At 37.2% G+C, this 16,978-nt stretch overlaps 1 protein-coding gene across 3 annotated transcripts in view; it reads right to left on the reverse strand.

Moving 5' to 3' along the window:
- Positions 1-16,978, reverse strand: part of PRRC2C (proline rich coiled-coil 2C) — a 98,302-nt gene that overhangs the window by 63,559 nt on the left and 17,765 nt on the right. For all 3 annotated transcript variants that reach the window (XM_060133283.1, XM_060133273.1, XM_060133293.1), the window contains exons 2-6: positions 7,278-7,443; positions 5,600-5,777; positions 4,128-4,237; positions 2,895-3,020; positions 719-939 (exon numbers count right to left, since the gene is read on the reverse strand). In XM_060133283.1, the coding sequence (XP_059989266.1) occupies positions 719-939; positions 2,895-3,020; positions 4,128-4,237; positions 5,600-5,777; positions 7,278-7,389 (747 nt within the window). In that variant the 5' untranslated portion in view covers positions 7,390-7,443. The remainder of the gene's footprint in view (positions 1-718; positions 940-2,894; positions 3,021-4,127; positions 4,238-5,599; positions 5,778-7,277; positions 7,444-16,978) is intronic.

Here is a 16,978-nt window from a genome sequence, read left to right on the forward strand (position 1 = left end):
ACCTAAAATATATATGGATGAGATGATATATCTAGGATTTTAATAATCCCAGGTGGTGAGAAACAGGTAAAAAAGATGGACCACAAATCGATAACCATTGAAGATGTATGGTAGTTATGGGAGGAAGAAAGCTCACGCTTTCTTTTATCATTTCTATTTTTGAATGTTAAAAATATTCCATTATAAAAAGTTTTTTAAAAAAATTCAAGGTATACTAATAAAAACTTTAGAACTAAAGCAGGTATTATCCTTTTCTTGTGCCATGAACAACCCCTCTGGCAGTCTGATAAATCTTACGGACCTCTTCTCACAGAAATGTTTTTAAATGTATAATTAAAAACACAGTATTACTAAGGAAACAATTATACTAAAATTCTGTTACCACAATATTTAAAAAACAAATTTGTGATACAGTAATGTATGTGCTTCATTAAATAACACTAATAACTATTTTGAAGGAATGCTGAGTATAAACAATATTTGCAATACCTAAAAACAATGTAATGTGATATGAAAATACCTATGATCCCTAAGGATAAAACTTGGGTACTGATACTTTCTGTGATTTGATTCCTAAATTCATAATCAAAGAAAATTTTAATTTTTAGTTAGATGTTAATGAAAATAAAGACTTCAACTTTTTCCCATTCCAATTCTTTCCTTGGAATCCAGATCAAAAACCTCTTTTTTAACCACTTGCTGATTCAACAATACTCACGTAAGAAGGCATCATAGCTCTGTATTGAGAAGCAAGGGCAGGCTGTTGTCCATTCAGTTTAGCCTGTGGAGGACCACAAGCTATCCTCTTTTCCACCACTTTGAGGATATCATTTTGCTCTGATGTTCCAGTCGTGCTTTCATCCTGGCCAGACTTTTCATCTTGGTCAGATGTTAAAGGCGAACTAGCAGATTTACCACCATCTCTCCAACAAGCAACATCTGGTATGAAGAGAGAGAAAAAATAAGAAAAAAATCTGAAAATGGAACAGAGTGAAACCAAACTAGGCACATTTCAAGAGGAGTTAAGCAAGTAAGCATAGTGAAGGAATAGTGAAAGTCTAATCTAGGCTGTACTAGAAATTTAGACTTTGAAGGTGTTTAGGTAGTCAAGAGCAGTGGCTTCCAAAGCAGAGAGGATGTACCTCAGAGCAGCGGTCCCCAACCTTTTTGCCACCAGGGACCGGTTTCATGGAAGACAATTTTTCCACAAACAGGGGGAGGGGGGTAAATGGTTCAGGTGGTAATGCGAGTGATGGGGAGCGGCAGATGAAGCTCCCTCACTCGCCAGCCGCTCACCTTCTGCTGTGTGGCCTGGTTCCTAACAGGCTGTGGACTGGTACTGGTCTGCGGCCCAAGGGTTGGGGACCCCTGCCTCAGAGGGTACCACCAAAAGCAAATACTGGGGTCAGGGAAGAAAATATTAGAACTTCCCTATTAAGCTTCACCAATTTTTGATACAGAGATTAAAATCACTGTTATACCTGAGGTGTCCTGAAGAAGGGCAGAGGGAGTTCCATAACCCAGAAGGATTGACAGTGATGCATGCTCTCATTCGTTTTCAGTCTACTATTGCTAGTTACATGTGCCCAAGTGAGCAGATTTAGTGACTGCATTACCTGATTCAACTACACTTAACCAAATAAAAGAGATAAATGGTTTTACAAGGAAACCTTGTTTGGTTCGAATGGTCTCTACCTCCTGCTATTCACACCCTGTGTAGTCCCCTCTCAGCAGTGTACCAGGATTGGTCTGTGTAACCTGTAGAATAAGGCAGGAGTGTTGGCTGTCTTCTCTGAGAACAGGCTATGAAAGCCTAGGGGTTCCATCTCAGGTGGAGATGTCTGTCTGTCCCTCCTTATTTTTTCTGAGGAAATCCGTTGTGAGCCGCCCACATACAAATGAGCCACCATGAGAGAGCTTAAAACAGCAGCCCTAGTCAAGTCAGCATCGGATGACAGTTTCACTGCAATTCTGCTGACAGAGAACCAACAAAACCTGAGCTAGAACCCCCAGCTAAGTGGCTCCCAGATTCCTGACCCTCAGATACTGTGTGAAATGGTAAGCCCAGTTCAGTTTGTCTTTTTAAGCTGCCAAATTTGTTACACAGCAACAGGTAACTGGTGAAAAGAAACTAAACAAGAGAACAGTGGAGCTGACACATCTATTCCTAATACAAACTCATCAACCACATTACAGTAATTAAAAATAAAAATTAAAAAAGGTGATTTACCCAGACCTGGCAAGAAATGAGTCAAAGAGATAGAAAATGTATTAGGTTATCAAAAACATGAATTTGTAATCATTACTGTAAATAGGAACTTCCCTGTACATGGTACAGGGTTCTTTGAGATATTTGGTGACAACACTATGAATCCAATATAATTAATAAGATGTTTTAAAATCTCTCAAAGATTTTATATTTCTACTTTTAGTTTCTGCTTTATAATGTACATAATATGAGTATCTCTTACTATCCAAATTGACTGGTTCCTCGGTTTGATTTCAGAATATTAACAGAAAGCAAACGAATGGATATAAATTATAAACAAATATTTGCATATTGGGGAGGTGTGCTAAAAAATTTTACTATTGTAAAAATGACCAAATATTGATGTGCAACCAAGTCACCTAGGCATCTTGTTAAAATGCTGACTTTTGATTTAGTAGGTTGGGTGTGAGGCCCAAGACATATACTTCCAACAAGTTCTCAAGTTAAACTGATGCTGTTCATGTAAAAACCATACTTGAGTGGCAAGCAACTACAGTTACTATCTGCCTTTTCAAACTAGGTGAGTCATCATACATACAACAATAGCAGACAGGAGGTTATATCACAAGATAAAACACAAATATAATCTCATTCTGTATTTTTATTAAATAGAAAGTATTCTTACTTGGTGGGCGTAAACTGGGTCCAGGTCCATAGCTGTCATCAACTGATTCTTTTTCTTTTTTTTCTTGATCCCCAGCTGCCTGCAGGCTGGGAAATTCTTGCTGAAAATGACTATTCACCTGGATTCCTATGGATATTTTTAAAAAAACCTTACATGTAACTTTTATACTGAAGATAATTCAAAAACCCTCCCAGGATAGAGCTCTGTCTTTTTTTGATAAGTTATTCCACATTTCAATGATGACTGTTTGTATCCATAAAACTTTTAAATTTATCTAGAATTAGAATCCCTTGGAAAGTTAATGAACAGCCATGAGGAAATAAAAATCTAAGAAAGGAATCTGCCAGACATTGTTCCAGTGGACTCATTAAAGATAATGAGGAAAGTAAGGATAATTTCACTTCTGTTTCTCTTTTATTATGACTCCTTTCATTTTCAACATAAGTAAAATTCCTTTACTAATAAATAGCTCTAAGAATCAGTTCAAATAATACTGCTAAAATAGAATTTATGAATCAACACTACAAGTATCATGGTGAGACTAAAATGCTTCATTTTAATTTATTGCAGAGATACTGATTGCACCTCACTATTCACTCATTCACCTATCTACCTACCTGCCCGCCTATTTATTTTTATACCTCCATATATTTAAAAGAGCTGATTTTATTAGCTTGAGGGCCCAGATGGGTTTTTCCATACAATGTTTTATAGATATGTTTTGCAAGTGGGAAAATTAAGTTTTGTTGGGGATTCCAATCATTTCTAGTAGGGAGGGAAGTATTACAGCTACTGTGCTTTATGGCTACTCTCTAGGTCTTCTCTACCACGGAAATCGTGAACAGCATATTTGAAACAGAAGAGGTTTAGGGGCACAGATGGAAAATAAAATGGTTTCTAGCAATCAACATAACGTCTGGGTACTTTTATGTCTCAGAGCTGAAGGCACAAGATTTTTTCTGGTCATGTAGGGTAAAGACAGAGTAATGTGGGGCACAAGGTACCTTAAAGGCTCCTTCTTTAATCTCTATTATTGGCTCATACATGGCTCTTAACACTGAAACTTAAGTAGCCCAAGAGAATTTTTACAAGACCCTTTTTTTCAGGGCCTGATAATACCTTTTGACAGTGTTCTCTACCCCTGCCAAAACACCATAATTCGCCCCTTATCTCCTGCATGGCTGTTCAGTAACTATCAAGCCTAACCAGTTTCCCCAGCTAATGTCCACTTACCATCTCCTTGCCCACCTTGCTTGTTACTGGCCCATGATTTGGGAGCAGGTGCTACTTCTGGGGGAGCTGCAACCCCAGGTTTTGGTTGTGCTGGTGGAACTTCTGGTGCTCTTAAAAAAAATATGACTCCATTATTTCAGATATTATATGTTTAAATAAAATAAATATTGCATTTAAGCTAAATTTGTATACAAATTATTTTGGCTACATATTTACTCAGATGCACGCCACCATGTTTTCCCTCTGCAACATTCCTTTAAATTTTGTCTCCTTTCATTTCTACCCATGAATAACCCAAGGAGATGACAGCTTTGTTTTTAACTTTGGAAAGAAAAGGGGAGGAAGGGAGGGAGGGAGGAGGGGAGGAGGGGAAGAAGGAAGGAAGGAAAGAAGAGAAAGAAAGATAAAAAAGAAGCACTCATTATTGAACATAGCTACCAAAAATTTGTTTTGAAGAAGTGAACATTTATAATTAGGAATAACATTATAGTCATACATACAGTCTGGATTGGTGGGATTAACCAAGGGCTAAGGCTAAGCAAGCTCTCCATTTGGCAGTCCACAGTTTCACGACTGTACATATTACTGTTAATCAAAAGAGGTAACAGCAACCTGCCTGATGCATCCCCATGAGTAAAAGGTGTTTTAAAGGGGTCTACAGTTTTATTCAATTCTTGTAATGAGTTAAGGCTTAAAAATGAAAAAGGCAGTTAACAGGCTTAAGAAATGCAATATATTGCTGGTATACTTAGATCTAAAACTGACTTGCTACTATAAAATAATTCTATAACAACTAAGAAGTAGAGAACAATAAGTCTTTAGTGAGCTTCACCCAAGCAGTTGTATTTATTATATAAAGCTCCCCAAACCAGAATATAGAAATTTAGTAACAGATATAGGCAAAAAGCATTAAGTATTCATGTTCTTGTGTTATTTTTAAAAACTACCACTACTTAGATTGGTCATTTAATAAACCAAGAGCCCTGAATAATCCATGACACAGAATGCTAAATATTTATTGAATGAATGATGATTAAGCGGGATATTACTAATTCCACGCCAGCTTTCTTGTGAATTCTTTATTCATTCAAATAATATTACTTGAGCACCTATGATGTGCATCAGGTATAGTTTCAATGAATCAGGCAGACAGAAACTCTTAGCTTCATGAAAAGTAGTTAACAGAATCAACTCTTAAATCATTTTAGAAAGAGAATGCCTGATTTGGTGAGGATGGGATAGGAGGGAGCCCGACAGTGTATGATACAAGGAAAACTGTGATTAGCAATTCTGTCAACTGTTCTACCCTGACACATAAAAATACTGCCACTAAACCCACGCATAGGAAAAATTACACAAAAGTTGACTATATAAAAAAGGGCATAGCACAACACCTAGCACGTAACGAACTCAAACATAAGTTCCCACAAAGAAAGGGGAATGATTTCATTCTTTAACAGACTTTGACTCACTTTTCTTCTTCGTGTTGCTCTTGTTTTGATGCCCATCCTGTGCCATCTTTAGGTACGATGTTCACATTAGGATCATTGCCTTTGTTTTCCGCTTTGAGACTTGGGAGGTTAGCAGGTGGAGGCATACGCCGTGAAATACCAACTTTTCCAAGACTCTGCAATCCATGTCGAGCTGCAACTAAAGATCAGTAACATCAACTTTCTTAGTAACTATTTTATTCTTAAAACAAAATAAAAAGACAATAGGAATTAACGGGATCTTGAATTATTATTTTCTATTTTAAAATGAAAAAATTAAAACTAAGCCACACACCTGCAACATAACCCAATGTAGAAATTATACTAAAATTAACTATCAAGCCACTGAGCAGATGCTTTAAAAATTCTAATAACTGGGACTTCCCTGGCAGTCCGGTGGTTAAGACTCCACGCTTCTGGGCTTCCCTGGTGGCGCAGTGGTTAAGAATCCACCTGCCGATGCACGGGACACGGGTTCAAGCCCTGGTCCAGGAAGATCCCACATGTCGCAGAGCAACTAAGCCCATGAGCTACAACTACTGAGCCCACGCACCACAACTACTGAAGCCCGTGCACCTAGAGCCCATGCTCTGCAACAAGAGAAGTCACCGCAATGAGAAGCCTGGGAACCACAATGAAGAGTAGACCCCGCTCGCCACAACTAGAGAAAGCCCGCGCGCAGCAACAAAGACCCAAGGCAGCCAAAAATAAATAAATAAATAAAATAGAGTATACAGAAAATAAATAAAATAGAACATACATTAAAAAAAGAAAATTCTAACAACTGAACCAACTCTATAAACTATGAAAAAGAAAACACTGACAATGCTGTTTTTTAATTTTTCCAGGGAATCGATTTTAAACTCGAAACTTCGTACGTTAAAGAATAAACATGATATGAAACAGACTCACAGACATAGAGGACAGACTCATGGTTGCCAAGGGGGAGGGGAGTGGGGGGGGTGAACTGGGAGTTTGGGGTTAGCAGATGCAAACTATTAAATACAGAATGGATAAACAACAAGGAGCTACTGTATTCAATATCCTGTGATAAACCATAATGGAAAATAATATGAAAAGATTGTATGTATATGTATAACTGAATCACTTTTCTGTACAGCAGAAATTAACACTACTGTAAATCAACTATACTTGAATAAATTTTAGAAAAGAAGAAATATGCTACCTTTATGTACATAATGAACACTGTTAATGCACCATATAGCTATCATGTGTACATGGTCCAGTTTTCACTCTTCACTGTAAACACTGGGTTCAGGTATTAAAAAACAAAACAAAACTAAGAACCACAGGACTCTCTAGTCCATAACTAAAAGTGGTAGAATAAATCCACTAATATTTATGCCTATTAATTTCATTGACCAAGTCTCCCTTTTGGAACCACATAGTTTTATTTATTTTCTGATGAAAACAAACAGGAAAAAAAACCATATTTTATAACACTTATAAATTTTCAGCCTAAAAAAATTCATATCCCTTCAAAGATGTGTACGTATATAAAAAGCCCAATGTAAACAGGGCTGCATTAACATATGTTTGCCCTAGATCCTAATAGCAATAGCCCTAGTGTGTCATTTACAGTAATAAAACAAAACCATGAAAACTATAAAAAATATAAATGCCACTTGATTTTACTCACCTGTGGTTTTCTGAGTTTCTAATGATTTACCCTTGTAAGTATTAAATAAACTGAGTGTCGCATACTTTTTCCCATCCTTTGCTTTTGTGTTCTGGCCTGACTTCTCCGACATTTCAGTGGAAACTCATCGAGTCCAGAACGTCCTGCCACACCCCTTAAAACCAGTCTTTAAGATGCACATAAGAAAGAAAAACAAGGAGGAAAACTTTAGAATTAGTTTACTAAATGCTGTTAGTAAATTCAAATGTTCACAGAAATTCTGAAAAATAAAAACATGAGAAATTAAGTCAATCTTCAATAACTCACATCAACAATAATTTCAAGAGCCTGTAAAATTCCAACATCCAAAATGTGACAAAATTAATCAAAATAAACTTCCATGTGCTTGGTGAGTATATTGTTTATGATTTGTAACCATTTAACTACACTATAGAGAATAAGGGTTTCAATCCATACTGAGATGAACAGTTCAAATACAGTGAATCTATGGATAATGTCTTTCTATTTAATAAACAAATATCATTCAACTTAATAGGGTTGAGATGACTGGCATGATCAGCTTACACATATGGAATCCAAACATGACAGAAGGATAACATCATTTCCCTATTAACTGCGTGCCTGTGTTTTCAGGCAGTATGTGTCTAACAAAGATCTATTAGTTTAACAGTTTAGAATAGAAAGAACATTCTATTTTCTCGATGTTCTGCAAAGGGTAGATACTTCTTTATAAACCCAAAGTACACAAAAACAATATTCTATTTCATGGCTATGGAGTAAGTGTTCAAGAAATGGTGTACACTTGTCAAAACAAATCTCTGTATATATAAGAAGTTATTAGAAGTACATAGTATTTTAATGAACATTCATATACAAAGAGAATGTTCATCTTTGGAACTCATGTACTCAATTAAAAACTAGTTTATTAATAAACAGGGCAAAAGACACAAATTAGCTCTCATACTATTTCCCTTCAATTTAGTGAGGTGTACATTATCAACCTTAGGAGTTGGATTTTTTCTGTTTGTTTTGTTTATTTTGTTTTCAGGGTGGACGTAGGACAGGAGGCGGTGAATTCTACCAATAAACCATCAACAGCTAAAAGCATGGGAGCTAAAGATAACACAGAGTAGTATATAATGCAAAAAGCATTCAAAGTCAAGGAATGCCTGTGTAGACCCTACCATCATAAAAATCATTTTATGTACTGGTTTTACATTTGTCAATTGCAGAATAAGCATCACCTGCAGAGACGTGATTTTATATTCCTATCACCTGCCACAATATTTATGGCGTTCCATAAAATTTATCAATAATTTTCACATCTGTTATCTCATTTCAGTCTAGTAACTTTATGATACAGTTAGTATTCTGATTTTACAGATAAGGAAACTGATGTTCATAGGTAAACAAGATTGGATTTGAAATCAAGGCTTCTGGGTCAGTCCATTTACACCATGCTGCCTCCTCCCCATGTAACTGTAATCACTTAGCTTCTCCAAGTATACATTTACGATAGACCATCTTTCCTTGAAATAAATTGTGAAAACGACTCATCTGAAACCAAAAGAACTACATTAATGAATATAAGATGGCTTACAATCATATGTGGCAGAATGTATATAATTAATTTTATCCCAAGGGTGCTAACGATGACGGTGTGAAGAGAGCTATCTATATACTCCGAGAATCTATCCTGTTGACATATTTTCACCAATAACATGGACAAAGATATACAGGAAGAATATTCAGCTCCAGTGACAAAAGAGGACAGTGCATATTCATTAGACGACAGAACTAAGATTCAAGGAGATCTTTCTTCAAGGTGAAAAAAAATTAACTGACATATAATAAAAAGTCAACTTGTTCTTTCACCCTCATTTGATGGCAATTTTAACACCTAAGAATCCTCAAACCCCTCTTAACACTACAACTACTCATGCAGCACTCTTAGTGGAGACCCTAACGTGCTTACATCATAAACAACGCAACGTTAAGAAAGAAACTCCTTAAACTTCCTAGGGGCAAAACTACAAGCCCACCAGCATCTACATCCATCTTTCCTAAGGGTTTCCTTTCCTTCACCTACTGTTACAGTGGTTCTCAGCATCATCTAGAAACTTGTTAGAAATGCAAATTCTCAGGCTCCAACCCATACCTACTGAATCAAACTGAGGATGGGGCCAACCATTGTGCCTTAGAAAGCCCTCCCAGTGATTCTGAAAAACACAAAAGTTCAAGACTCACTGACTTACTACAAACAGATATATGCTAAGCAGTGGTCGGTCCTTAACTCTTGCCACACATTAAAATCACCTGGGGATTTAAAACATACCAGTTTGCGACTTCCCTGGTGGCACAGTGGTTAAGGATCTGCCTGCCAATGCAGGCGACACAGGTTCGAGCCCTGGTCTGGGAAGATCCCACATGCCATGGAGCAACTAGGCCCGTGCGCCACAACTACTGAACCTGCGCTCTAGAGCCTGTGAGCCACAACTACTGAGCCTGCATGCCACAACTACTGAAGTCTGTGCACCTAGAGCCCATACTCTGCAACAAAGAGAAGCCACTGCAATGAGAAGCCCACGCACCACATCGAAGAGTAGCCCCTGCTTACTGCAACTAGAGAAAGCCTGCGTGCAGCAAGGAAGACCCAATGCAGCCAAAAATAAATAAATTTATTAAAAAAAAAAAGTTTCTAGGCATGTGAGGTGGGATCTCATCATCAATCCTTATTTTGAAAATGCTCCTCAGTCAATTCTAATATGTAAGCAGTCTTCAGAACCACTGCAATAAAGGAAGTGTATCTTTCCTCCCATTCCATCTAAGGCCAATCCTTCCTTCTGTGCTACCCATCCTGTCCTCACCTTCTTTCTCCTTCTAAATTCATCTCTGTAGGAAATCTCATCCAATTCTAAGGCTTCAACTACCAACCGATCATGCCAAATTTATATCTCCAGCCCAGAACTCTGTGTTCCTACATAATTCTACTTCCTGTTTACATTTCTCCTTTGTTTTGAATAAAGTTTCAACTTTACCTACAACACAGGCATGTATTTCACATTAAACGTTTCAGAAGCAAACCTACCGAATATTCACAAATCACGAGAGGAAAACTGTAGTTAAAAATATTAAGTTGAGAGTCAACAGGGAAAATACCTCAACATTTGACAAAATGCAAATGTTATGTAAGAAGTCAACAAATTGAAGAAAAAAACTTGCAGAAACCCAAATATTAATGCTATATGTAACAAACAATTCACTATAGAGAAATACCACTAAGCAAATGTATTAAAATGTTCAATTTTATAAATAAACAAAATTAACAAGATAGGGCAGTTCAGCTTGTCCATAGGCTTACACAAGGAAAACAAAGTTAACATAACACAATTTAACTGTAGGGTGACACAATATCTAATTCAACTCAGCCATCACAAAACATTAGAGCCTGGAAATAATCACAAAATGAACCTTAATTTTCCTACTTAAGAGTTAAATAAACTAAAAAATTTCCTTTAAATTATAAGGAATTTCCAAATACAAAAAAAAAGAGAAAATTCCTGTAAATATATAATAAAATTCAAGTTTGAGTAGTTCTTTTTAAGGTTCAAAATTCTGTACAAAGTTTCTCCTTCCCCTATTAATAAACGACTGCCTATATGGTATGCCCTTCAGTACATGCTCTTTCACCAAACAGATAAACAAAATACATACTGGGTATATTCTGAGGTAAGAAATATGGCCAGGGAGTCAGCTTCTCAGGCCATTAGAATAGAGAATAAATTTATTCTTTCATATCCTATGAGCCTTTCCAGTATAAAACCCAAGAAGACTTTATAGTACCTACTACCCCCCTCCAAAAGTAAATAATAAATACATGATTGAAGCTAGTACAAATGCATTCAAAAGATAATTCAATCAAAGATAAGAACAAACTATCACAATGTACCTATTTCTATAAAAGATCATGCATTTCTAAAGACAAAGAATTTAAAGCCATAAACAGTAAGACTGGATAAATCAGAAAAGCCAATTGCACTCTAATGGTTTGCCAGTTATATGTGGGCACTTTCAGAAATCCCACCCCTGGGCCTATATGCAGAGAAATCTCTAATATGAAAAGATACATGCACCCCACCCCTATGTTCATAGCAGCACTATTTACAATAGCCAAGACATGGAAGCAACCTAAGTGTCCATCGACAGATGAATGGATAAAGATGTGGTATGTATCACAATGGAATACTACTCAGTCATAAAAAAGAATGAAATAATGCCATTTGCAGCTACATGGATGGACCTGGAGATTATCATACTAAGTGAAATCAGAAAGAGAACGACATACACCATATGATATCACTTACATGTAGAATCTAAAATGATACAAATGAACTTATTTACAAAACAGAAACAGACTCAAACATAGAGAACAAACTTGTGGTTTCACCAAAGGGGTAAGAGGGGTGGAGAGGGATAGACTAGGAGTTTGGGATGAGCAGATACAAACTACTATATATAAAATAGATAAACAACAAGGTCCTACTGTATAGCACAGGGAACTAATAAACCATAATGGAAAAGAGTAGGAAAAAGAATTTATATATATATATATAAAAAATCTGAATCACTTTGTACACATGCATATGTAATGTGTTTATATATACTGTCCAGTGCAGGTAGGTGTGTATAATTTTACTTATATATAAATAAAACAAGAACTTAAGATACTGAATTGATGTGATCCCTAACAGAGAGGAAAGAAATGAAGTGAGCCCTATGGTTTCCTGAGCTTATTGCCTGGAGAGCTCCCAGGTCATGGCACTGAGAAGGGAACTCAGAATAGAATCCAAGTGGAAGCTGGGAGACTCCCTAAGTTGAAGAAATGAAGCTGGGCATTCAGGATGACCAAGGTAGCTAGAATATAATACTGGAAAGAAGAGAGGTATACAAAGAGAAAATGCTACAGATCTGCAGAGGATCTGTTCCCCCCTGTGTATTCAGCAGAGTATCAATATGTACGTGTGTGAGGAAACCACCCAAAGCCAGGAAAGAACCATCTGAAATAATCAGAGGGAACAGTGCCTGTTGCTCAGGAAGGACTGGGAATAGCACCAATTCTCACATGCTAGACTTTAAATCACACTGTTTCTGGTAACTGAGTCCCAAGCAAATCTAAAGAATGTTTATTTTAAAAAATGGAAAAATATCCAGCATCCAAGAAGGCAAAATCCACATTGAACAATTTAATTAAAAACTACGCAGGCAAAGAAGCAGGAAAATATGAACCTTATTGAAGAGAAGAATCAATCAACTGAAACCAATCTAGCTGACCTAGGTATCAGAATTAGTGGACAAAAATGTTAAGTTATTTTATATAACTGCATTCTATATGTTCAACAAGTAAAAAGATTAAATACAGAGACATGAAAGATAAGCCCTGAGACAGAGTTAGACAGCCTAATCTATGTGTAACTGGAGTCGCTCAAGGAGGTGGGGTGAAAGAAAAAATAATGGCCAGAATCTTACAAAATCTGATGAAAACTATAAATACAGATGCAAAAGACTCAACGAAGTCCAAGCATAAGAAATATGAACTAAACCATACCAAAGCACATCATAATAAAATTGTTCAAAACTAGTGATAAAGAGAAAATCTGAAAAGCAATAAGAGAAACAAACATAAGAGTTAGAGCAGAGGGAATTAATTCCCTGGTGGCCAGTGGTTAGGACTCTGCGTTTTCACTGCCAAGGGTGCGGGTTCAATCCCTGGTTTAAACTAAGAGGAACTAAGAGGTTTAACAACAACAACAACAAAATTTGAGCAGAATCCTTGTTGGAAACCATGCAAGTGAGAAAATGTTGCAGCCACATACTTAGAAAGAAAAAACTGATAACCTAGAATTCCATATCCAGCAAAAATACTTTCAGAAATGACCAACAGGGGCTTCCCTGGTGGCGCAGTGGTTGAGAGTCCGCCTGCCAATGCAGGGGACATGGGTTCGTGCCCCGGTCCGGGAAGATCCCACATGCCGCGGAGTGGCTGGGCCCGTGAGCCATGGCCGCTGAGCCTGTGCATCAGGCTCCGCAGCGGGAGAAGCCACAGTTCACCATATAGTAAACTAAAACACACACACAATTATCTCAATATATGCCGAAAAAGTATCTCACAAAACACAACACCCATTTCTGATAAAATCTTCTCAGGAAATTAAGACTCAGCCTGATAAAGGGCATCTATTACAACCTATTTAAAAAAAATAGTCTACTAATAAAAAACAAAAACCTATAGCAACATCATACTTAATGGTAAAAGACTGAATGCTTAACCCATGTTCTAAAGAACAAAGAAAGGCTATCAACTCTCACCACTTCTGTTCAACACTGTTCTAGAATTTCTAAGCCAGTGCAGTAAGACAAGGGTGGGGGAAGGAAGTCAGATGGGGAAGGATGAAATAAAACTGTCTATTTGCTGACATGATCATATACGTAGAAAATCTGACTAAGTCTAAAAAAAGCTACTAGAACTAAGAAGAGAGTTAAGCAAGGTTGTATACAAGATCAACATATAAAAATCAATTATATCAGTGCATAGTAGCAACAAACAATCAGAAATTAAAGTACAACTTATAACAGCAATTAAAACTAGGAAATACTTAGGGATATATCTGACAAAAATTGTGCAATATTTGTATACTGAAAACTACAAAACACTAAAGAAGACCTAGATAAATGGAGATAGGCCATATCTGTGGGTCAAAAGACCCAATAATATGTCAATTCTTGCCAAGTTTATCTGCAGATTCAAAGCAATCCCAAACAAAACCTCAGAGGGAGTTTTTCTACGATAAGCAAAAGAATTTTAAAAAGAAAAATAATGTTGGAGGGCCAATGTCACCTGATTTCAAGACTTATAAAGCAGCAATGAAGACACTGTAATAACAGTGTAAAACAGATCAACAGAACAGAATATAGAAAGATATACAAAACTTGGGACTTCCCTGGTGGTCCAGTGGATGAGATTCCGTGCCCCCAATGCAGGGGGCCCAGGGTTCCATCCCTGTTCAGGGAACTAGATCCCACATGCCACAACAAAGATCCCATATGCCGCAACTAAGACCCAGTGCAGCTAGCTAGCTGAATGAATGAATGAATACAAAAATATACAAAACTCAATGCAAAATGGACCATAGCAAAGGGTACAAACTTGCAGTTAGAAGATGGGGTAAGTTCTGGAGACCTAATGTACAGTATTATGAGTATGGTCAACAACATTGTATATGTATTTCGAAGCTGCTAAGATCTTTTTTTTTTTAAACATCTTTATTGGAGTATAATTGCTTTAAAATGGTGTGTTAGTTTCTGCTTTATAACAAAGTGAACCAGCTATACATATACATATATCCCCATATCTCCTCCCTCTTGCGTTTCCCTCCCACCCTCCCTATCCCACCCCTCTAGGTGGTCACAAAGCTCCGAGCTGATCTCCCTGTGCTATGTGGCTGCTTCCCACTAGCCATCTATTTTATATTTGGTAGTATATATAAGTCCATGCCACTCTCACTTCGTCCCAGCTTACCCTACCCCCTTCCGATGTCCTCAAGTCCACTCTCTATGTCTGCGTCTTTATTCCTATCCCACCTCTAAGTTCTTCAGAACCTTTTTATTTTAGATTTCATATATATATGTTAGCATATGGTATTTGTTTTTCTCTTTCTTACTTCCCTCTGTATGATAGTCTCTAGGTCCATCCACCTCACTACAAATAACTCAATTTCGTTTCTTTCTGTGGCTGAGTAATATTCCATTGTATATATGTGCCACATCTTTATCCATTCATCTGTCGATGGACACTTAGGTTGCTTCCATGACCTGGCTATTGTAAACGGAACTTCAATGAACACTGTGGTACATGACTCTTTTTGAAATATAGTTTTCTCGGGTTATATGCCCAGTAGTGGGATTGCTGGGTCGTATGGTAGTTCTATTTGCAGTTTTTAAAGGAACCTCCATACTGTTCTCCATAGTGGCTGAATCAATTTACATTCCCCCCAACAGTGCAAGAGGGTTCCCTTTTCTCCACACCCTCTCCAGCATTTACTGTTTGTAGATTTTTCGAGCTAAGATCTTAAATGATAATTATGCACGTGATGTGTGGAGGTTTAAGCTAATGCTTAACCTCCACACATCACGTGCATAATTAATCACACTGCAATATATAAATGCACAAAATACACCTTAAACTTATATGACACCATATGTTAAAAATACCTCAAATTTTTTAAAAAGGACCACAGACAAAAGGTAAAACCTGAAACTATAAAAACTTCTAGAGAAACCATAGGAGAAAATCTTTGTGACCCTGGGTTAAATATAAAGACTTCTTAGATAGTACACTAAAAACACAATTCATAGGGAATTCCCTGGCAGTCCAGTGGTTAGGACTCAGAGCTTTCACTGCCAAAGGGGTGGGTTCAGTCCCTGGCTGGGGAACTAAGATCCTGCAAGCCGCATGCTGGTGGGGGTGGGGGCGGGGCTCACAATCCATAAAAGATGAAATTTTTAAACTAGACTTTTGCCTTTTGAAAGTTCTCACGGTTGACAATGAAAACACAATCTACTGTCTGGGAAAAAACATCTGCAGATCATGTATCTGACGAAACACTTTTATCCAGAATATGTACAAAACTCTCAGAACTCGATAATAAAACACATGACTCAATTATTTTTAAAGGGCACAGGATGTGACACTTCACCAGAGATACACAAGTGGCAAATAAACACGTGTAAAGATATTCAGCATTTCAGCACCATTAGTATTTGGGAAATGCAAATTTAGACCACAGTAAGATAACTCCATACTTCTACCGTATTGGCTAAAACTATGGAATAATTATACCAAGTGTCGACAAGGATGTGGAAGAACTGGAACTCTCATAGCCTGCTCGTGGGAATGTAAAATGGTATAACCACTTGGGAAAACAGTTTGGCAGCTTCTTTAAAAGGAAAAAAATCCCCAAACCGTACAATCCCAATTCCATTCCCAATGTTTATACAAGAAAATGAAAATATATGTCCATATGAAGACTCAGACTTGTACTCTGGTTCATAGTTTTATTTGTAATAGGCAAGCACTGGAAACAACCCAACTGTTCACGAACAGGTTACTGGATAACCATATTGTGGTATATACATAAATGGAATGAATACCCAAGTAATAAAAAAGAATGAACTACTGATAAATGTAACAACATGCATAAATCTCAAAGTCATTATGGTGAAGGAAAGAAGCTAGACTCCCAACATATACACTATATACTGAATTCAACTGTGGATGAAAAATGTTGCCTCCCATATCAGTAAACAAAGGATGTTGCCGCAGGCCAACAAGCCAGTAGCTACAGCAGCCACCGCCAACTGTGCACCCTGAGGGGATCCAGGTTGGAGAAAAAGGTGCATATCAAAGGAATGATTTCAATAAGCCCAGACCCTTGCATCTTCCCATACTAGAAAAGAGCTAAATTCATTAACTTGAGACATCTGGTTTTCTTTAATTAACCTTAACCTTTTTTGATGTTCCAACTACCTGGGTTTTGTTGCAAAACTTCTATATATCCTGGCTCCTCCCTTACCTCTCTGGACTAGTCCCTAAGAGCCATCTGAAAGGCTAACTTCCAGGCTTAAGTCTTCAGTTTTGTCCGCCA

The sequence above is a fragment of the Lagenorhynchus albirostris genome, chromosome 2, assembly GCF_949774975.1.
Source record: "Lagenorhynchus albirostris chromosome 2, mLagAlb1.1, whole genome shotgun sequence".
Lineage (NCBI taxonomy): Eukaryota > Metazoa > Chordata > Mammalia > Artiodactyla > Delphinidae > Lagenorhynchus > Lagenorhynchus albirostris.